Below are 23,845 nucleotides of genomic sequence, written 5' to 3'. Positions count from 1 at the left end.
GATGTTTATATGAAAACTATTGGTTTCTTAACAAAATAGTTGAGTGATTCCAGGATATTTTAGTGCCATTTTAAGCATATTTTGATGATTATCTAGATGATATTGTGAATGTCAGTTAAAGGAGACATATTATGCTCATTTCAGGTTCAGGGTTTTTGGTGGAGGGTTTCTACTAGAACATTTTAACATGCTTTAATCTTAAACACATTATTTTTCTCACACAGTCTTAATATTTGTGTATTCGCAATCTGTCTGAAACGCTCTGTTTAGGCGCCTGTCTCTTTAAGAGCCTCTTCCTGAAATAAGCCACGTCTGCTCTGATTGGCTTGTGGGATAAATATGAATGATGCATCTTTGTAAAGGTAGATCTCAAACTGTGGGTGGGGATGCTCAGATTGTGGAGGCATATTCTAACGAGCCTGAATGTGACATAAATGGGGGGGTCTGATTGGCTTGTTGAATCACATGTTTCACAAAAAACGGACTGGGTTTTCTTATTTCACAGTTTGTGAATTGGTAGGAACTCTAGATACCCAAATGTATGTAAAACATGACAACTTAAAATCGCATTACATTACAGAAGACGGGTAATAGTGACCCTGATGGCAGGTCAGGCTGCTTTTCAGTCAAGTCACAAACTATTGTCAGTTATCCTGCGGTGGATCAGACACGCCTGCTGCTCGATGCTTTTCAGACTCGGCGGGGCTGAAATGTGACAGGAATGTGACCCGAACACTTTCTGTCACCTGATCAGACCTGCTCAGATTACCTGAAGGGACATCAACAGACAAGATGTTATTCATACAAGCAGGTCGAAGTATTTAGATCCTTTTTAAAGTAGAAGTCATTGCACTAATGTAAGATACTCTATGCAAGTAAAAAATACTGCATTCAGAATCCCACATAAGTTACTTTGAGGAATTTTTAACTGGTTGTGAATCAGTCTCAGTTTAGTAGTGATCCTCTATCAGACCTCCATCAGTAAAGAGACCATCAGAGAGAAGATGGTCTATTTCTATAGAGTTATTCTTAAAGCTCGTCATCGGAGACACCAGGTCGGATTCTGGTGAAACCAGATGAAATCATGCAGGTTCACCAGAAACTCCTTCAGCTCAGACTCCAGCAGAGACCGGTCCACCGTGGACAGACCCAGATCCTCCAGCAGAGACCGGTCCACCGTGGACAGACCCAGATCCTCCAGCAGAGACCGGTCAATTCGAAGTGACAGAAGAATTGCTGAGTTTGTGTCCAATACACGGTCGCACCACAGTCAAGGATATTTTCCAGAAGCTGTACTAAATAAATTCAAGTACAGGTCCAGGCTTAGTGATGGCCATCTTTAAGCTGTACTCAGGGTTTCAACTGTGACCTCGATCAGGGCAAATGTGGCTCAGGTGTGTGAGCAGAAGCGCTGCCAGGTGTCTGGCAAGAAATAGATTAAAGTACAAATGTATTCAGGGATTGCAATTGTTGGTTCAAGTGCAATGTTTCAATAAATTGTAAAAAAATGGGGCAAAAGAAAAAAATATTTACACCAAAATGTAGAGAAACTGCTGCTGGGTGTATTTTTGGCGAAAAGTATGGTTAAAATATGCTAGATTTCTAAAAATAAAAATGTACATTTTCCAAAATATTGCGCTTTCTTATAGTACTTGAACGTTGAAGTGGCCCTCCGATGAGATGACAATACCAGCAGTGGCCCAGAGCCAAATTGAGTTTGAGACCCCTGTCTTATGGCTTTTGACCTGATTGTTTCCTGTCGTCACCTGCACAAAGACAAAAACAGGTGCACTCTGAGCTAATTATGTGCAGAGAAAACTGTTTTCCTGGTCGTCCACGGGGACAGATCGCCGGTGTTTGCTTCCTGCCTGTTTCCAGCTCATGCACCTCGGTTGTGACAGTTTTGTTTTTCAGTGCGCCCCGCTGGTAATCCAGAGAGAGAGAGACGCTGAGAGAGCACAGCAGAAAGTCTGATCCTGTCGTGTAACTGGATCTCATTATTTCCCTCCAACATCATTATCTTTAATTCAGAGTGAAAACTGTGCCGGCATCACAGTCGGGGGGTTTCTCAGAATCTCTGTCACCTGTTGCAGGAAAAATGCAGCTTTAAGGTCGCAGAGGGTCGAAAAATTTCGGAAAGGTAAATTAATAGTTCAGTCTTAAAAATTAACAAAAGGCAAAGGGAAAAGCCCCCCCTCTCTGCTCCTGATCCGTCAGCAAGATAAGGCCGAATCAGCTGGTTTGAGTTTGAATCAAAAGGAATTTAATATACTAACAAAAGCAAATGCAGTTACAAACCGAATTCTATGAATATACAAGATTATACATACATATTCCATGGAATTGAGGTCCAATCCGTACCACCCGACAGGGTGGTGCCATCTGCCCGATGGCCCGCAGAGAATCTGAAGTCTCCCAGAGTTTCAAACCCTGCAGAGTCTCTGAAATGTCTCATATTACACATTCCTCACCAAATCGATCAGCTCAGTGATTGGCTGAAATCCTTTGGACTTCAGTCGGCCACTTCCTTGACACATTTCTCCCACCTTCTTGAAGGCTGTGCTCAGAAACTCTTCAGCAACATCCCCCCCTCTCTGATTTGTATTAATTTATGGTGGTGTCATAAATTCTCTGGTTTCTCTCACAGCCACAATAAATTCAGTAACTCTCCTTTTAGTACTTTAAACCTTCCACAAGTAACATATTGTATCACATAATATCCATCGCTAGGAGCGCTTTTAAACAGATTTCGCACATCAGCAGCGTGGTGTCGGTGTTGACTCCCAGAGAGGAGAAGCTCTGCTCCTGGAGGAGGAGGAGGAGGAGGAGGAGGAGACACTGCTGCTGCTAATGAGAGCTGAGCTCTCCTCTTCCCTCCAGAGCTCCGACTGCAGGTCCAAGGCTGCAGGTGAAGCCGGACCTGGGTCTGTCCACAGTGGACCAATAGAAAATGGAAATAGGAAAAAACTAATGGAAATAGACCATCTTCTCTCTGATGGTCTCTTTACTGATGGAGGTCTTATAGAGGATCAGGACTAAACTGAGACTGGTTCATATAGAGGATCAGGACTAGACTGAGACTGGGTCATAACCAGTTAAAAGCTCCTCACAGTAACTTTAAAGTACTCATTATGCAGAAGGCTCATTTCAGAATAATATATATTATGTTGTAGGTTTTATATATTGTATTGTATTTATACTGTTGGCTAGTTTAAACTACAGCAGCGCATCATATTAAGATCATTTAGCTAAAAAATACACATAAAATACAATAAAGAAACACTACATTCTTCATATAATAATACAAATAATAACAAATGTTATTTGTATAGCGCTTTAAAAAGATAAGGCACTTTACATTGTTTACAAAACAAAAACACTTAAAGCAATAACAATAAAAAACAAAAGCAAATAAATGACGTTATAACAGTTAAACAGATTTAAAAAGTTGGGCTGAGGGAGAATGTCTGAGGTGTTGGGGTTAAAACGAAAATACTCAAGTAAAGTACAGAAACCTTGAATTTTGCACTTATTACAGCCCTTGAGTAAATGTACATGGTAACATTCCACCTCTGGTTTTATCACAGACGACCCCGGGTCCATCTAATACTGCAGGTGTTTCACAGCTGGTTCACTACAAGCACGGCCTGAGGTTCAGTCAAAGAGCTCTTTGACCTCCGTTACTGACCTCATCCTGTGAGTCTAAATACAGGCGACACACATTTATACCGAGGAGGAGGAGATTGCACTGAAGTTGCATCACCCCACTGACGTCACTACAGCTTGTGACACTGAGGAATGTCTGTTATGTGAGCTCGATCACCACCCAGGTAGTGAGGATTAACCTTTGGACACTTCACATATAATCACTTTAATATCGTTCAGCTCGATTCATCTATTAAAAAGGTTACTAAACTTACTACTGGCCCTCAACTCCTCTGTGTTTTCTGGTTAGAAAAACTATATAATAATATATATATTATATGTTATATAATAATTCTAGTAAAAATACAAAAATAATGCAGTAAAATCTAATTGATCTGTGTAGTTAAGAGTTTAAAGGTTCATTTTTCATTATAGAAAAAGTAGTTCATCACATTTGAAAACATTTGAAAATATTTATCAACATGTCTCTGCAGCAATTTAGAGTCAAATAGACCGTAAAGCAGGGGAAGCTTTAGGGCGGGGCTAAACCACGTCCACTTCTCATATACAGTCAGTGTGGTTGGATCCAGCGCTCCACCAGCCTGCTGGGACTTCCGGCGGGAGTCAATCCCTCGTCTCTGCCACAGCAGACCCAAGCCAGGAAACACTATCAGAACACACACAGACACTGTTAGTAAATACAAAAATGGAAACTATATCTTGATGCCACACAAGAAGATAATAAGACAGCAGTATTACTTTGATCGGCTCTCCACATTATTTTGTTTGGTTGAGTTTTTTTATATACTGTATATAACTGATGACTGTACATTTAGATTGTGTGGACCCAGAGGTAGAGGTGAAATGTTGCCCACTATTTCTTTGGCACACGTGGCTATGCATTACACAGCACTTCCTCTGCTGACGATATGAGCGGGAAGACGTTGGCACGTTGGAGAGCAGTATCACTGGAAAGTACTCAAGAGTCTTGATATATCAAAAAAAGTCTGAGCCTCCAGAAGTTACCTCAGCCTGTTTGACTTGTGTTCCAACAGCTTGAATCAGTGCTACAAATCTAGATTAAAGATATGCATGTTTCAACAAAATGCATTAGATGAGCTTTGGGAGTGTATGTTATGCTCAAATCTACAGAACAGCAGAAGATGGTGTAAATTGATAAAAACAACCTAAAGACATTTAGTCAATGAGGAAGTTACATTTACAGTAACCTCCTCCACTCATATTGCCAATGCAACCATATTAGGTTATTATATTAAATATATTATATATTACGAATGAGTTACTCACCATTTTATGTGCGTTTTCCTATGAAAGCCAGCAACACGTGTTAATTTCAGTTTGTTAAATGCATACAGTCTTTTTTAAATAAACTTCCGTCTTTACAGGAAACAACTTGGTTAGGTTTAGACAACAAAACAACTTAGGTTGAGGTAAAAATCGTGGTTTGGGTTAAATTAACTACAAAAGTGTCATTAAGGGACAAATAAATCAATGTTGACTTCTTTTTTCACACACTGCACTAACAACGGTCTTCTGGAGGAAAGGTCTGTGTTTGTTTGACCCACCTGTCTTGTGTGGGTTTTTGCGGTCTTTATACTTAGTTCATAATTATGTGGATTACATACTAAATAATTTCGTGGGATACCTACGAATTACAGCACATTCTTTTTTGTAGGTATAGCTACAAACGCTATATGACAACAGGCTGTTCAAATAAGTTTCATGAATATGTTTCATATCAGCCCCGTATCATGCTTGCAAAAACGTACAGTGCCACATGGTTATTGTTGTGAAATAATTGGTCAGGTTTAGACAACAAAATTACTTGGTTAAGGTTAGAAAAGGATCATGAATTGTGTTCATATACTAACGTAGCGTAATAACGTAACATCACAACATAACATAACAATGTAACATCACAACAAATGTAACAACGTAACATAACAACAAACGTAACAATGTGACATCACAACATAACATAACAACGTAACATAACAACAAACGTAACAACGTGACATAACAACAAACGTAACAACGTAACATAACAACAAACATAACAATGTGACATCACAACATAACATAACAACGTAACATAACAACAAACGTAACAACAAATTTAACAACATAACATAACAACAAACGTAACAACGTGATGTAACAACGTGATGTAACAACATGACGTAAAACAACGTGACGTAAAACAACGTGACGTAAAACAACGTGACGTAAAACAACGTGATGGAACAACGTGATGGAACAACATGACGGAAAAATGCAATGTAACAACTTAACGTAACAGCGTAACGTAACCTTGGTGGACTCTCTACCTGGTTATACTCATACCACGTAATTTTCAATAACGGTGGCTCGTCGTACTACTTCACTTGCTCCGACCAAATGCAAAAACATCCTCATTTAACGTATCCGAGGTTTGCAGAAAGGCACATTTCCAAATTATTTTGCCACCGACTGAACTGTATTTACAGTATTATTTAATTACGCAAAGCATGTCAGACAGCTGTTTTAGTCAAGTCAGGTTATGTAAACATAAATCATAGTAGGAATTTGAATTTTTTTTAGCGCATCTAAAACATAATGTGCAATATTTCTATATCAACAAAGACTCTCAGATACTGAGTCACTCCTGATAGCAGCCGTAGAAAAAGCTTGAAGTAGTACAAGATGATGATGTAACTGTGGAAAACCCCTCTAACAAGCAGCATTTCCCTGACAGACTTCCTTATGTGAAGGTGCTCGAAGATTCTTTTTTTCTCTAAAAATAGCCGTGTCAGCAGGTGTTGTGATTTAAAGAAGCAGAGTCAGCAAGTCTATGTGTGCACTGATGATATATTCATAGTAAATGTTGTATAGTGAACACATGCAACTTAACTTGTTATTCTTTGTGCTCTGGAGTTGTTTTTTCTGTTTACGCCCCCATTTGACTTTAAAGATATTCAGAAGTTTGATCGAAACTCGAGAAAATGAGGGAGCCTGTATGTGACAGAGCTGCTCTCTGTGTGTCTAAATACAGGTCACAGAACATTTATATCCGCCAGGTTCAGAGGGGGAGGAGACGTTGAAGTCAACTCTACACAGAGGAAATGTGTCGTCACCCATGTGTGAGCTGTTCTGCCCCTGAATCAAAGTCTACCGGGTTTTATGTTTTCTCTTCCCCCTGGATCTGAGCACTAAACTGTGTAACTACTGGATGTCTTTTTAGTGGGGGAATGTTGCATGCTTTGCATTGGAGTTGCATTTGAGTCAGCATGTTTAAATACACTAGATAATTCAATATAGATAGAAATAAAAGCAGCAGCAGCAGTGGAAGAAAACACAGTTACAAAAATACCAACAAAACTAATGAAATAGATATTTAAACTACAAACTGAACCCATTTGGTAATACACAAGGGTAGTACATACTCCCGGAGAGTGTGTGTATGAATATATGTATTTATAAATACTTTACAGCTGGTAAAGGTGGAACTCATAAGTAATAAATAATTGCATGTCTTCATCGGAGAATCATTGTGTTTTTGTTATGGTAAAATGAGACGTTTATATCTACATACGGGGCAGGTCGTATTCTCAGAGCCGGCCGCCATCTTTCTACAGTAGCCCAGAATGGATAAACCAAACACTGGCTCTAGAAAGGGACGGTCGCCTTTTCACCTCGGCCACCGTAGATCTACAAGCTTAGCACACGGGAGAAGTTTCAGCTGATTGTAATCTTCAACCTGACCACTAGATGATGCCAAATCCTACATGCTGCACCTTTAAAGTAAAGATATGTTAGTGAGAATAAATGTGTTTATTGGTCATAAGAAAAATGTTGTGTAAAAAGTTATATGTCATAGACATTAAAAAGTATAGTTGCACGTTAAAATGCAATGACATGCATCTGTCTTGTTTCTCTCATCCCTTAAAAATAATAAGAATAACAAGAAACAACAACAATCAGAAATTCTACAATAATTAATGACTACATAATCAATTATCTAATTAAAGTGTTTGCTGTTCAGTAATCTAAAATAGAAATTAGAAAAGTGTCAGTTGTCTTTTAAACCATTTTAGATCACATCTCCGGTCATATTGTGTTTAATGTTATAATCTGTTTAATGATATAATCAAAATAAAATAAATAATCTATGTCTTCACATTTATATATCAGAATCCTAACATCTTTTCTTCCTGTTCAACAAAACATGATGTGCCCTTACTCAAATTAAATTAAAATACATATAGACTACAACTATTAATAAGCTGCCCCAAATGCAATAAAGGAAATAAACATACCGTAAATAAACCAATTATTTATTTATAATATTTATTAACTTTCTTGACTTCAACAAAACCATGAAAGTCCCAGTGAAACAGATGTTAATGTGAGACAAAAACATTGTTTTTCATTTACTGATCCATTCTGAGATTTTGTGATCCATTCAGTCTTCTGTCAGACTAGTGGAAGGAAAAAAATACAAAATACACATTTAGTTTTGTAGATCTTCTGTAGATTTCTTCTAAATTCACCAAAAGTTACCGTTAGATAATACCTCATTTGCATATTTAGACATAACTTGTAATACAGAAACTTATTGTCTTAATGTGAGCTAATTCTTAAAATCTGAATTGATCTAATTGTGTTTTTTTAATGCATTTCTTTGCCTGTGTTATAAATGAAGCTGACCTTGCCTAATAAATGAAATGAAAACAATAAATAATGTTCATTTATATATTTCATATACACAATGCTGCATTTACAGAGGAACAAACTGACTTATTTCATGACGTTTTTCATAAATGCGTGATATTAAACACATTAAATTTAATTTAATACCATGTTTAAAATCAGAGCTCGGAGATGAGAGACACCGCCCAGTGCGGAAGGGCGGGGTCATGATGCTGATCTGATGTTTCTCTTTCTTTTAGGCAGGGATTCAGTAAAAGGAAATACTCCGATTTAAAAGGATTTTCCCATTCAAACCACAGCAGCCTTCATATATAGATAGTGTATAAATACTGCGTGCAATGGAGCGGACGGGCTCAGTCAAACATCTCCGGGTTCAAGATGACAAGACTTCTGCAAATGGTAATTCTGACTGTGAACCAGAGGGAGCGCACTTTACTTCAGAGATACTGTTGCAGTTCATACTGGAGCTGTGTGTGTTTACACATATTTGTGTTTTTAAATGTTTATAGATTTTGCTGCTGATCTTCAACGACCAACTTTCTTCTCCTTCTGCTGCTGCTGCCGGGAGGTCCTCCAGGTGCGTCGGCGTGGAACAGGTGAATGACACTGTGGGCAGGTTCCAGCGGAGATACTGGGGCAGCCTGAGGTTTTTCCACAACACGCAGGACACGCGGACGTGCGCGCAGACGGCCGCAGAAATGCGCGGAGACCTGAGCAACCGCTCCCTGTCCCCGTGGAAGTACAGGTAAGTGACAACATGCAGCTACGGGCACCGCGGAGGGACAAAGACGCTCACTGTTATCATGATTGAGCAGTAATCACCATCACAACAGTGGTGGAGTAAATAATCAGATCTTTACTGAACTATGAGTAACAATACTACAGAGGTGGAAGAAGTACCGAGATCTTTTACTTAAGTTAAGAAAACAATTTGTGTCAATATGTGTTTAAGTGTCAAAATACTCTGTTGCAAGTATATTTACTCCAATTAGAAAAAAACACATAAAAGTACAACATTATTACTCTGTTAAAAGTAAAAGTTCTGCGATAATTTTTTTATATATAGGATTAACAATACTGCAGTGGTGAAATAAGTACTGAGACCTTTTACTTTTGTAAAAGAAGCAGTATGACAGTGTGAATATACGGTACATTTTAAAGGACAAAAGTATAAATCAGCATCATTATGTAGTTATTTCGGCATCCCTTTATGTCTCCTCCTCTCTGGTTATACACAAAGATAATGTTATCCTCGCAAGATTCAAAGTCATTGGATTTTAGATTGTTGCAGAAAATTAGCTCTGTGGCAAACTTGTGTACTTGTGATTATAGATTTAAATAACTGTCAACTGGGAAATGTGTACAAATATGCGATTACTTTATTGAATATCCTGATATTACTTTCGATAAATAAACAGATATTAAAGTGTACTCAGTTTTATCTTGCTCAGAATTCTGCTAAAATACAAAAGAAATTAAAGCATATTATTTCTAATTTCTTTTATTGAAGAAATTTAACACACAAAACATGACCACAAAAGGCACCGAGCTAAAAAAAAGAAACGATAGTTACATTTTAATGTGCAGCTTTACCGATAATGCAGTCTTTGTTGACGTTGTGATGTTGATTAAAATAAATGATAAATTGTGCAGCCCTACGTTGAACCTGTCCTTTAAATAGTCTTTTCCTGGGTTCAGCTCTGACTTCACAATCACATAAAGGACACTTGGCTTGAAATAAGAATAGTAAACAATTCACAATAGAGAACAAATGCAAATATAAATAAATCCGACTATTGATGTCTGTTTTGTGTGATTGTCTCCTATCAGCCTAAACAAAGAAGACAACAGGATTCCTTACATGATCCCCTTTGCCGAGTGTCTTTGTGACGGCTGCATCATCAACCAGCGTGAAGACATGCGCTACAACTCTGTGCCCGTGTTTGCTTCGCTGATGGTCTTGAGGAAGACTCCGTGCCCACGAGACCCAAACAAATTCGTGGTCAGCAAAGATTTGATCATAGTCCCTGTGGGCTGCACTTGTGCTGTGCCCAAGTACACAAAATTATCAAAGAAACTAGCTAGCTAGCGAAATAGTCCGTCTTGTAGCTTGCGGTTAAATTGATATGTTTCTATGTGATATATAAAGGTGTCATTAGTTACAGTTATTTATTACAGTTTTATGTTTTTTTGTTTGTTGGGAATGTAAAGTACACCTCAGATACCGACGCTTGCTCAGTGGTACTAAGCTACAAACAATGATGCTCTAGCGTCAGTTTTGAAACGTGTCAGGGACGCCGTGTGAATATAGGTTTCGTTACCAGGCGGCAACCTCTGGTTCTTCCGAGTGAAGTCGATGCAGAAGTGTCTTAAAGCTGCATTCTCTCTAATGTCCACCAGGGGGTGACTCCTCTGGTTGTATAGAAGTCTATGAGAAAATGACTCTACTTCTCTCTTGATTTATTACCTCAGTAAACATTGTAAACATGAGTTTATGGTCTCAATCTCTAGTTTTAAGTCTTCTTCAATACAGCATGATGTTCATTTAGTAAATTTTCCTGGATGGCTTTAGGGCGGGGTTTACTGTGATTGACAGGTCGCTACCAGAGACGTATATTGTGTCTCTACGTCACTCCTCCTCGGTCCAAATATGGTAACTTCTGCTCATCGGTTGTGAAAAAAACAACTTGGCGACGGCCGGAATCCAAGATATCGACGTATAAAAAGCGTTGCATTTGCCCCTTTGCTTTTGCTTATGGCCTACCGAGAGCAACGACCAGAGGATGCTTGCCCTCATGCTTTGGATAGACGAGCTTTTCGATGCTCAATCTGACAGCCGTAATGTCAGAGAGCAAGGAGGCGTGGGAGACATATGGATGGACATATGGCGTCTGTCAGGATAGTGTCTGTCTGACATACAAAGCTCAGGACAGACAGACGGCCAACTAAGCTCCGTCTACATTTTTTACAGTAACGTCGTTATCTGAAACATTTTGAGATTTTCAATCTCTGAGCGGCTGCACAAAAAGGCAGAGCACTCAGAAAAAGAAAAAGAAACCAAAATGTTACACACACGTTACTTAAATCTTTAAAGTTTAAACCACACTTTGATTAATTACTTTTAAAAAACACTGTAAAGCATCAAACTCCTCATTTAAGTTGCGTGCTGTTTTACATATGATGTAAACTCTTTGGGCTCAATGTGAGGACTTTCAAATTATCTTTTTATACTATTTATAAAAAAGTAATTTATTTTATTTTATTTTTTTATTGTGATCAAATGTAATGTAGATTTGATCACTGTGAAGTGGCCGGTGAATTAAGTTGCCTTTGTTTTAAACTGTGAATGTCGGCCTCTGCTGGATTAAATGTGTAAAACACTTCTGGAGGATGAAATGTGACCATTAATACTTGTTTATATTTATTAGGTAATTGTCTTACACTTAAAGACATTTCGTGAAGTATTTTTTTACCCTGAGGCATAAATTCAGTAGGGAATCAACCAATTAGATCCCTCTACCCCGGTCCAGTGAAATTAAATTTAGGTTTGTTATTTATTCTTTTATAAATTGTGAAAGCACAAACAAGCCTCATGGACACCCGTGCTGCTGCTCGTCTCGTCTGAAACACAAATTAAAAGGGTTTCTTTGCGTCATTTGTCTTGTTTCTCCTCACTTGCATCTGAATCACGTAAAATATGTCACATAGATAATTTCACTAATACTCTAAGTTACATAAAGAGAGTTATAACTAATACATTTGGTGCTTGACTATTCTTTCTTAAGAAAGTAAGAAAAAAGTAAAATAATAGACAGAATTCTGTCTATTATTTGGAGATAATCGTTGGCATACATTTTGGAACTATCTTCAATAATTCTGCCGCTTTGTGGGATGTAAACAAGAAAGTATTGCCATGGAGGAAGTAGCGGGCTCAGCTGTGGGCAACAACTTGATCCCTTATTAATTTAGCCAATTTTGTTTATATTTTAACAATTAAGCAGCAAAAAAAGTATGCCGAAATTGGCTATTAGCACTTCCAGTTTCCAATAAGCCCATAGCACACTTCTGGAGTTCTAGGCCGTCTTCTATGATTTCTAAGCGGACTTATGGACGTTTATTCACGGTGGACATTGGCGACAATGAAATCCTTGGAAAGTGAGAAAAAAATATATATATATGTTTCATATTAGTGTGTTTAGATTTGACGGATTTGTGACTCAGAGTAAGAGTGCACATTTTTACAATAACCCATTACACATTGTTTATAATGTGACGATGGGATGGTTACGGTTTGGTACTCAGATCTTATACTTTAGGTACTTTAGTAGTAGTAGGCTGCACAGTGCAGAATTACTGTGACTATAAAAGTCCTGCATTCAAAATATACTTAAAGTACCAAAAGTTAAATTACTCATTATGCAGAGTTGCTTGTTTCAGTACAATATTTTTATACTATTGGATTATAATTATTGATGCATTTTCTCAATTATTTATTTGTAATATATTTATTCCACACACATTAGCAACTAAACGTACAAACCACGGCGAGGCCATCAAGTCAGTTTTGTCACATTATTCAGATGCAGTGTGCAAAATGTCCACTAGGTGTCTCCGCGTGACAACAGGATGTCTAAAACAATATATGGGTTTAATAAAATCTCCCTTTGTGACACTTTACAGCCTGTTACTCTGTTACATCGTCACGTTTCACCTGAGTGGAGTTTATTACATATTAACAGATTTCTTTGTTCTGTTATACAACATAATTAAACACCCAAATGAATGCTGTGTCAGATGACAAGGTTTCTTTCTTCATCTTAGCAATAAAGTGCTTTATCTGTATCGGTATCCATCTGTCACGATTAAAGTTTAAACTGTTTGTGTCTAAAGACTTTAGACACAAAGGTAAATATAAAGTCATTAAAACACTGAACCTTATCATGAAGAGTAATAAAAGTAGTAAAAACACAAAAAAATGATGTAACAAAATTATGAGATGAGTTCATTTGTAACAGGAAGCAACCTGTGGAGGTTTTCAGACACGATGGAAGTGACAACAGTGCTTTTACATTGAAAATACACACAAATAAAGGGTAACACTTTATATTTACGCTGCAAAACACATGATTAAAAATGCATAATGCACGAGTCGTGATTATTTAATCCATGAATTCAACCATTAGGTAATGATCAAATAAATATAAGTTAATGTTAACAGCAGTTAATGACCAGCTGGAATCATAGAAAACTGAAATTCACACTCATGTATTCAAGCAGAAAGCAGAACAGAACCAGTTCTCACAGAAATATAAAGCTGTTGACATTGTAAGTTCTCTGGAAATGTATATTTGCATTTGCAAATGCGCTGTCATCTTATGACGTGTGCTAATTTGCATACATCCCCAGGACAGAAATGGGAACATTGTATAAAGCCAGGTTTAAAATTCTTGTTTCCCTTTATTGACATTTTAGAGTCAAACGTTTTTACAGAGTGAAATTTTGGTTATTTCTTTATATCACCCCCGAAATCAAAGCAAAGCAAAATAGCCCAAAATGTATCAGTGCACGAAAAACAATGTTTTTGTAATGTCTCCCCTTAATGTTTACACCCAGATTCAGATGTGTGAATACATTGTGGTTGTACGTTATATCGCAGCAACCTCAGAAACTCCTTGTCTCCCGTCTCCAGCAGCTGCGGCCCACTAACCATTCCGATAACATCGGGACTAAATATTTCCTCCAGTGCGGAGCGGTGATGCCCACTGCGGTCAAGTGGTCCGTCATCTGCGGAACTTCGGTCACGTCAGCCGGCGTTTGAAATGAAATGCTCGTCTATTCGTGGTGTTACGGTACGGGTGCTTGGATAGCCCAAAAAGCCCAGAAATAGATCAAAATTCATTAATAATTTGTCAAGACTCTTGTTTATGAAGACTCTCACTGTACCCAAGTATATTTTCAAGAGATATTACTGTACAGTTTTTGAGAAAAGTACATGTAAAGTTAGCTCAAATGACATTTTGATATTCATAATTTCCCTATATTTGACATTTTATTAAAACTAATTCTTAATAGGTTATGTAAATGTTTCACTGGATTCTTGTTTATGAAGACCATCACTATGCCCATGTATATTTTCATGAGATATTACTGTACAGTTTTTGAGAAAAGTACATGTAAAGTTAGCTCAAATGACATTTTGATATGAATAATTTCACCCATTTTTGACATTTTATTAAAACTAATCCTTAATAGGTTATGTAAATGTTTCACTGGATTCTTGTTTATGAAGACTCTCACTGTACCCATGTATATTTTCATGAAATATTACTGTACAGTTTTTGAGAAAAGTGCCTGTAAAGTTAGCTCAAATGACATTTTGATATGAATAATTTCACCCATTTTTGACATTTTATTAAAACTAATCCTTAATAGGTTATGTCAATATTTCACTGGATTCTTGTTTATGACGACCCTTGCTATACCCAAGTATATTTTCAAGAGATATTACTGTACAGTTTTTGAGAAAAGTACATGTAAAGTTAGCTCAAATGGCATTTTGATATTCATAATTTCCCTATATTTGACATTTTATTAAAACTAATTCTTAATAGGTTATGTAAATGTTTCACTGGATTCTTGTTTATGAAGACCATCACTATGCCCATGTATATTTTCATGAAATATTACTGTACAGTTTTTGAGAAAAGTGCCTGTAAAGTTAGCTCAAATGACATTCATTTCCCCATATTTGAACTGTTAAATAAACAATTCCTAAAAAGGTTGTAGTAAATTTTAAATGAATTTTTGCTCTAGATCACTCCGACTATGTCCTTTAAAATGTAATGTAATTTTATTGCATGTCTAATGTTTCAATTGTCTATATTGAAAATCTAGACATTGACATTAGTAAGCCTTGCACATGCATATTATTTACTTTCTGATTGTCAAGTTTCAAAGAAAAACTTTTAAAGATAAAATGCAAAACATATTTCACCACCCTATCCACACAGACAGATACAGCTATATACAAAGAGACAAATGAAGAGACGTCTTCATAAACAAGAATCCAGTGAAACATTTACATAACCTATTAAGAATTAGTTTTAATAAAATGTCAAATATGGGGAAATTATGAATATCAAAATGTCATTTCAGCTAACTTTACATGCACTTTTCTCAAAAACTGTACAGTAATATCTTTTGAAAATATACATGGGTACAGTGAGAGTCTTCATAAACAAGAATCCAGTGAAACATTTACATAACCTATTAAGAATTAGTTTTAATAAAATGTCAAAAATGGGTGAAATTATGAATATCAAAATGTCATTTGAGCTAACTTTACATGTACTTTTCTCAAAAACTGTACAGTAATATCTTTTGAAAATATACATGGGTACAGTGAGAGTCTTCATAAACAAGAATCCAGTGAAATATTGACATAACCTATTAGGGATTAGTTTTAATAAAATGTCAAATATAGGGAAATTATTCATATCAAAATGTCATTTCAGCTAACTTTACATGCACTTTTCTTAAAAACTGTACAGTAATATCTCTTGAAAATATACTTGGGTATAGCCAGGGTCTTCATAAACAAGAATCCAGTGAAATATTGACATAACCTATTAGGGATTAGTTTTAATAAAATGTCAAATATGGGGAAATTATTCATATCAAAATGTCATTTGAGCTAACTTTACATGTACTTTTCTCAAAAACTGTACAGTAATATCTCTTGAAAATATACTTGGGTATAGCCAGGGTCTTCATAAACAAGAATCCAGTGAAATATTGACATAACCTATTAGGGATTAGTTTTAATAAAATGTCAAATATAGGGAAATTATGAATATCAAAATGTCATTTGAGCTAACTTTACATGTACTTTTCTCAAAAACTGTACAGTAATATCTCTTGAAAATATACTTGGGCATAGCCAGGGTCGTCATAAACAAGAATCCAGTGAAATATTGACATAACCTATTAAGGATTAGTTTTAATAAAATGTCAAAAATGGGTGAAATTATTCATATCAAAATGTCATTTGAGCTAACTTTACATGTACTTTTCTCAAAAACTGTACAGTAATATCTCTTGAAAATATACTTGGGTATAGCCAGGGTCTTCATAAACAAGAATCCAGTGAAATATTGACATAACCTATTAAGGATTAGTTTTAATAAAATGTCAAATATAGGGAAATTATGAATATCAAAATGTCATTTGAGCTAACTTTACATGCACTTATCTCAAAAACTGTACAGTAATATTTCATGAAAATATACTTGGGTACAGTGAGAGTCTTCATAAACAAGAATCCAGTGACATATTGACATAACCTCTTAAGGATTATTTTTAATAAAATGGCAAATATGGGGAAATTATGACTATCTGAATGTCATTTGAGCTAACTTTACATGCACTTCTCTCAAAAACTATCCAGTAAGATTACATTACATTTGACATGGAGATATATGGGGTCATCATGAACAGAACTTTAGCTATCCAATGAAGGAATTTTTTTTTTTTACAGATCAAAGATTATTATTAGGTAATATTATAATTTTCGAACCCTTTTTCAATTAAAGATTATACAGCAGTGTATTTCAGATCATTTTATTGTTGTATTTCACTTAATGTACAAAATGACGTTGTTTTTGACTTGTTATATCAAATTAGACAAATTATTGATGAAATATTGATCTATTTCCGGGCTTTTTGGGCTATCCAAGCACCCGTACCGTAACACCACGAATAGACGACCATTACATTTCAAACGCCGGCTGACGTGACCGAAGTTCCGCAGATGACGGACCACTTGACCGCAGTGTGATGCCCGTCTACTCTGAATGTTGTGACGTGTCTCAACACGTCTCATGTAGAGAAAAACAGCAGCATGTTTTCTGGCTAGAAAAACACAGCTTTGGGGATTTAAACAAAAAAAACCTGATTAATGAATCCCGCAGTGTCTCTTGTTGTGGTTACAGTATTAGTATAAGGTTTAAATATATTTATTTATTTTATTATACCCATTAGTGGTGGCAGCCCACACATAACAGAGTTGAGGTTTTTCTTTTAGCACACAGCTTCATCCACCTTGGTCACTTATTAACTCCTTCTTAATCTCTTGCTATATAAACATCCTCTAAAGCCTTTCTCTTTGAGATTTCCTCATTCTTCATGGGTTCACCCTGCAGGTGAGGGCGGAGGCGGCGTCACAGTAACCCAAGCTTCTCAACCCTTTTATGGTCTGGCGTGACCATTTGCATGGATCTTATTTCCCTGTCTTCATTCAAGAGGGTGTAATGTTCTCCCAAAAAAACCCGTCATCCTACTGAAACAGCCCCTGCTATGTGTTTGGATTTGCTCTGCTTCTGCTCATAACTGCATGCTTGCACTCAGATGTATCTTTGCTTGTACAGATTTCCTTAGCTTCAGCTTCAGCCCTTCTCTTCACACATAAGCTGCTTATTTGTGCTCGTGAAAACGTCTCGCTCTCAGATTTCTCCTTTGCTCTTGGATTATACCCAACCAATACAATACAATACAATGCCAGGTGTTGACCGATGACATGATACCTTGATTGAATCAACACACAGGGGGGGAAAAAGCTCCAAAGAATTTGTAGTTGCTACCAAAATGTTCCCAACTCCAGAAAATGATCAGACCTCGGGGTGGAGAAACTAGCTTACTAGAAGTGCCACATGTTCACTCTTAAATCATAAGATTTGCCTTTGAGGAAAGCACGTATTTTCTTTAAATACTGTCTTTGTTAGCTGCACTCTGTTGTTTGGTGAAAGCTGCAGGTCTGCTGAGACCCTCAGCTCCTTTAAATCCAGATTGAAGACGTTTCTGTTTGCTGCTGCCTTTCATTGAACCACATTCAAGGATATTAATACATTTCTGCATTTCTGCATTTTACGACTGTATTTTATTTCTTACACTGCTTTTTAATGTTTCAATGAATGTTCTTAATTGTTTTTAAATATCCTTTTCTTTTGCCTTATGTTTTGATGCTTTTAATGGTTTTATGTGAAGCACTTTGAATTATCTTGTTGTTGAAATGTGCCATACAAATACACTTTCCTTGCCTTGCCTTGGTGATTAATGAATAATACATTGCAATTGTTGGCTGGATTTGGTTTCGATATACTGAGCAACAGTCCCTTTGTAATCTGATATTTTTTATTGAGTCATAAAGTCAGTAATCTCACTCTACAGCTTGATCGTATGCAGTCATAGGTGTGAGAGGACTACTCTATATGTGTCTCCATGTTTTCGGGGTGTAAAAAGCTCAGATGGATCTGTGTCTCTTTCAGTTCTGAGTCTGGTTGAACCGTTGTACATTGTTTGTTCTCCATGTACAAAACTACATAACATCTATTTGTAAAGAGGACTTTCTTCAGGCTAAAAGCATGGCTACCTGAAGCTATTTGACTTCAGAAACAGTTACCATGATCTAAACAGAAAACAGCAGGCCTGAGGGGAATTGGTGCAGTACTTGAAACTTTGGGTAAGTTGTTTTCATTCATTTAAACTGTACTATTAACTTGGCTTTAGAGCGCTACAGGTAGGAGATCTAAAACCCAGAAGTGTCATCTTTGCACCTCTGGTTTCCTCGTCTCTCAGGGTGTTTTTGTTTTGTGTGTTTTTTTAATGTGATTTTGGTTAAATGGCTGAAATAAAGTCTGTCTTTAACAAAAGTGGAAGAGATTTAACGTTTAGTTCTCTGATATAAAACAGGTCAGTAAAAACCCCTCTGGTGAATTTAGAAGCTTTTGCGTGACTTAAAAAGAGTGTAAATGAGACGAGTAAACGTCCTCACTAGAACACTAGTCCTCCTCTAGCTTAGTCGTGGAGACCTGAAGTCATGTGACCGTGGTGGAGTTCCTTTATAGCGTAACAGGAAGTCATGTGACCGTGGTGGAGTTCCTTTATAGCGTAACAGGAAGTCAACATTAGCTCTTTACTTCTGATGATTGTGTCATACTTGTCAGTATCATAAACGTTTACCTCAGAGATTTTATTTTCTGCAATGATCCAAAACTCTCGTAGAAAAATCCTGTGCGAAACTAACTTCTGGGGGTTGGCCCACAAAAATACGCCATCCTTGCATCTCTGTAATTGGTAGAGTGCAATTCATGGTTTTTGTTAAGCTAACGTTAGCAGTCATTCCGTGGTGGCTGAGCTGATTTCAATTTTTTTATCGTAGTTTATATAACTATGAATCAATAATCAATATATTAAGTCCTTCTTTAGCCGTCGTTATTTTTGCAGATCAGCAGTACTGACCCGGTCTTTTGAAGTCTTTCCAAAAGCTCACACGATCATCGTGTGGATGTGTAGTCGTGGCTATTATCTGAGAGTAACCACAGCGACTGTATGTCATTGGAAACACATGAAAATAATTTTGGCTCGGGGGGTCGGTGGGAGGGATGCCCATGTGACTCATACACAACCCCAAATACACGTCTTCAATGTAAACAGCTTTAACATGTCTGGATGCCTCTACAAGCTTTTTAGGGAGGTCAAGAGATAAAACGTAGCCCAGGCCCAAAGCATAACGAGGGTAATATGCCGAAGGGTAAATCTCCGCAGGGAGGAACCACTTAGATGACCGGTCCCTCAGGACCATGCCACCTCTCGCCACAAGTCCCGTCATGTAGTTTGTCTTCGGAGTGTTCGCCAACATGTCGATGAGCTTGGGCACGTTCAGAAACATGTCCGAATCGATCTTCATGGCGTACGAGGCGCCAGAGCAGTGCAAGTCCAGCCACTCCAGCATCACCATGGTCTTGATGGTGAGGTTCTTGTAGCAGTCCAGGAAGTCGCTCTGGATCAGGTCGTGGTGCTCCCGGCTCTCCTGCAGCAGCTGCTCCTGGACCTGCGGCGCCCCCTCTCCGCTGTGCAGCCCCAGCAGGAAGAACAGCGTCACCACTTTGCCCAGCGCCGCGCCCTCACCGCCCCAGGTGCTACGGATGACGTCGCGATGGGCCCTGTTGTTGGGCGCCACGGGAACCACCAGAACCAGGAAAGACTTCTGCTGCTCACACGTCTTTGGCTCATTTATAATGAAGTGGTACTCAGAGGGGTATTCCACCAGGTAGGGGCCCGGAGATTTATAAGGCATTGGCGGCTCAGCTCCGCTTGGAGTCGTCTGCTGAGTCAACACAGAAGCGTTCGTGCTACGTAGGGCCGTCACAGTCTCGTCTGTCACCTTTGAGGATGTCTCAGTTTGACGAAGTGCAACATTGCTGATCTCTTTTACAAACCCAGTTGGTTCAGATCCAGGCGTGCCGGCGCTGGAACCACTCGAGTTGGGAGAGACAACATTTTGTCTCTGACTATTAGATGCAATCCACCACTTTGTTGGTTCCCAGTCGGACACAATGTCCTTGATGTTTGTGTTGTAGACAAAGAAAACCACTGTCAACACCAGGATGAGGAAGATGTACTTGCAGCGTGATGAACTACACAGTCTCTTGCTTTCCGACAGTTTCCCAGCGTTCACCGTGCACTGGCTGAGAGCAGAGAGGAGACAGTGAGACAGGCAGTGGGGGCAATTAATACATTTACTCAAGTATACATATTTGATTGTACTTTTTGTGCCACCACATTTAAGGATTCAAGGATCATTTATTGCCATTATGCAACATAGGGATGCTAAATGAAATCAAATTGTAGCCCATTTGTAACAAACAAACACATGACAAGCAAAACAAAAACAGTGGTACATTCCTGTTGTGCATTTCTTTGAATTTGCAACATAATGAATGTAAACAGCAGAAACAAAAACGTTTCTCAGGGCAGATAATATGGCCAACATCTTCAAGTTAAAAATTCAACTTGAGGAAAACATTGTTCATCCAGATGTGGGCTCAACAGTGACCGACCTCCCGCTGCTTTCATTCATCTTATTTTTCTGCGACCGGACATCAGACAGCCAGGAGCATGCTGGGTAGTGGAGTAGCCTCAGGTCCTAGCTGGGTTAGCTTAGCTTCCATCTTAGCTATCTTAGCTCTCCTCCCTCTCCTCCCTCTCCCCCCCTCCTCCCTCTCCTCTCTGGGGCAGTTTGGTGGCATTTGGTCACCTCGGGCAGTGATGGTCTCGAAGTCCGCTGCTCATTATCCCCACGCTTCCTCTTCAGATGTTGTATTGCTAGTTTTACTTCGATAAAAGGTCTGAGTACTTATTCCCACACTGTCATATTTGTCACGGTTGGGCCTTGCTGTGTGTTTGTGTGTCTCTCTCTCTCTCGCCTGATCATGCTCATCATCCCCACCTGTGCTCAATCACCTGCCCCTGGTTTTTCCCTATGCCAACTCCACTCATTCCTACTCACCTGCCGGCAATCCGCTCATCACCCCTCACCTACTTATACTCCCCTGCTTGCCCTGTTCCAGTTGCTGGATTATCCCTTCATTCATTTGTTCTTTCCTCTCCTTGTGGACTCGTCTCGTCACCAGTCGTCTTCTCTCGTGTAGACCCTCTGACTCGCACCGGTTTGTGTCTTTGTTTTTGCGACCAAGCCCTTTTTGTGACTTGCCTTTTTATTTCTAGTTTGGATTTTTCACGCTCCCTATTGGAGTTGTTTTTGGTTTCTGTTTGCTGAACACCTAGTAATGAGCCTTGCACTCACCTCACCTTGTGTCCTGTGTCTAACTCTGCGCATGAGTATCTGCTCCACACCTAAACCCACACGGAACCCCGTGAACTGTGACAGTATTGCTTGTTTAACTTTAGTAAAAGGTCTGAGTACTCCTTCCACCACTGCAGTATTGAGATAAGAAAGAACTTTATTAATCCTGAAGGAAATACTTGTGCCAGAGTTTGATTAAAGCTACAACAGAAGAATAACATAAAAAGCATTACAATGAAAATATAAACAATAATGTAAGTATTAAGCGTAAAAAAAATAATACTGACACCATTGCAAAATACAACACAATAGCAACACGAGTGAGGTCAGTGAATAAAGTAAAAAATTCAACTATAATAGAAAAAGTAAAATACACCAACAAAGATTAACTGTAAAGTGGTACTAAAACAAGTACCGACTGGAAAGATATTGTAAATGATATTAGTACTTTTTTACTGCAAAAGATCTGAATACTACCACCACTGCAGTATTGCTACTTTTACTTAAGTAAACTGTCTGGGAGTAAATTAACAGTAGTATTTATAAAAATCTCTTTTTTTACTGCGACGCAGGTTCTTATGAACTGTTTTACGGATGAAATGTTCCAGTTCTCGTACAGATTAAAGGTCTAGATAATAAATTACTCCCATAAGGGTTTTCATAACCAACCACAGCGCCTTCCTTGCTCTTCTCTGCTTCCCCGTCAGACATAAAAAAGCTTAATGAATACAGGTGATAAAATGAAGGCTTACGTACCTTTGCCCTCCCGTGGCAAAGCCACTCTCCAGCATGTTGACACACTCCATACGTTGATTGTCGTCCTTTTTTTTTTTTTTTAAATTTACTTATTTTAGAAATGGGGAGCAGAAAAAAATGTGACACTGAAAAATCCACGACACGACATCGAGGCAGTCAGTTGCAGTTGAAGTGAGACTCACACCTGTTACCTGTGAGGACAAACTCCAAAAGCACATAAAAAAATCATATCTCCGAGCGGTTGCTCCCAGATCAGGCCATCTCTGTAACAGACTGTGCTTATTGCTGCTGTCAGCCAGCTCCCAGGGTTGTTGAAGTAACCATGACTCTGTGGTTCCTTTTACCTGTAACCACACCTTGTTTGCTCCTCCTGTTGAAAGAGGAGGCTGGGGTGTGTGGTTGTACTGATTCAGCAGCAGGTTGTTTGTGAAGCTTTGTTTTGTTTTTTTGATAGAGTTGTAGAATTGTTCCTGTGTATGTTTGACACTCAAGAAATCCGTCATAAGTAGTGATGAGGAGGTATTAAATAAGTAAAACCAGTTTTGGAATGTAAGTAAATCTTGTACTGCATTTAAGTACAAATTAAAATATACTTGTATTTTACTTGTGTCTCCATTTTGTGTAACTTGTCCTCCACTACCTCAGAGGTAAATATTGTACTTTTTACTACATTACATACATTTCTACAGTTTTTCATCCCCTTCCTGTCCAGGTAAAACGAAGTATCTCCAGATGTGTTGATGTTGAATGTTTGTGATAAACTGGATGAAGTGTTTCCTTTATGTGTTCCTACTTCTTTGTGTTTGTTTGTTTGAGGGGCGTCACATGTTGCATTTAAAAACGCCAGCCGTGCTGCTTTCATCCTTTTTACCCAAGGTACTTGAGAGGGGTTGCTCTACTGTCAAGCCTGCCGTTGAGTAAGTAAGTTTGTACAATTTATCTATATAGCGCTTTTCACAGAAAGTGCTTAACAGGAGCGGTATTTCAAAGAAGAAAACATAAATAACACAATGTGACCATACAAGGGCCAATAATTTACAATAAATAGTAAAATACACAATAAAAACAGATTAAAAGCTGAATTTTGAGCAT

General features: G+C 38.1%; 2 protein-coding genes across 2 annotated transcripts; one reads left to right on the top strand and one right to left on the bottom strand.

Moving 5' to 3' along the window:
• Window positions 1–8,733: 8,733 nt before the first annotated feature.
• Window positions 8,734–10,444, top strand: LOC306696794 (interleukin-17C-like; the record flags this gene model as incomplete). The annotated part of the gene is made up of 3 exons (XM_079160495.1): window positions 8,734–8,754; window positions 8,865–9,100; window positions 10,186–10,444. The coding sequence occupies 3 exons, from the start codon at window positions 8,734–8,736 to the stop codon at window positions 10,442–10,444; spliced, it is 516 nt and encodes a 171-aa protein (XP_079016621.1).
• An 8,679-nt stretch (window positions 10,445–19,123) lies between these two features.
• LOC306712692 (beta-1,3-galactosyltransferase 1) lies at window positions 19,124–23,015 on the bottom strand. Its single transcript, XM_079182089.1, has 2 exons — window positions 22,754–23,015; window positions 19,124–20,879 (listed from the first exon to the last, which is right to left on the bottom strand). The coding sequence occupies exons 1-2, from the start codon at window positions 22,801–22,803 to the stop codon at window positions 19,637–19,639; spliced, it is 1,293 nt and encodes a 430-aa protein (XP_079038215.1). The 5' UTR covers window positions 22,804–23,015; the 3' UTR covers window positions 19,124–19,636.
• Window positions 23,016–23,845: the final 830 nt, after the last annotated feature.

Source organism: Pholis gunnellus (assembly GCF_910591455.1).
Source record: "Pholis gunnellus genome assembly, chromosome: 1".
NCBI lineage: Eukaryota > Metazoa > Chordata > Actinopteri > Perciformes > Pholidae > Pholis > Pholis gunnellus.
The sequence above is the reverse complement of the archived record's forward strand: the minus strand, read 5'-3'. Positions and strand labels throughout refer to the sequence as shown.

Excerpts from the sequence above, each read along its gene's own strand:
- LOC306712692 (XM_079182089.1), bottom strand. The coding sequence starts at position 22,803 with ATGGAGTGTGTCAACATGCTGGAGAGTGGCTTTGCCACGGGAGGGCAA. Across the intron at positions 20,880-22,753 it reads TTTGCCACGGGAGGGCAAAG|CCAGTGCACGGTGAACGCTG; the intron begins GTACGTAAGCCT and ends CTCTGCTCTCAG.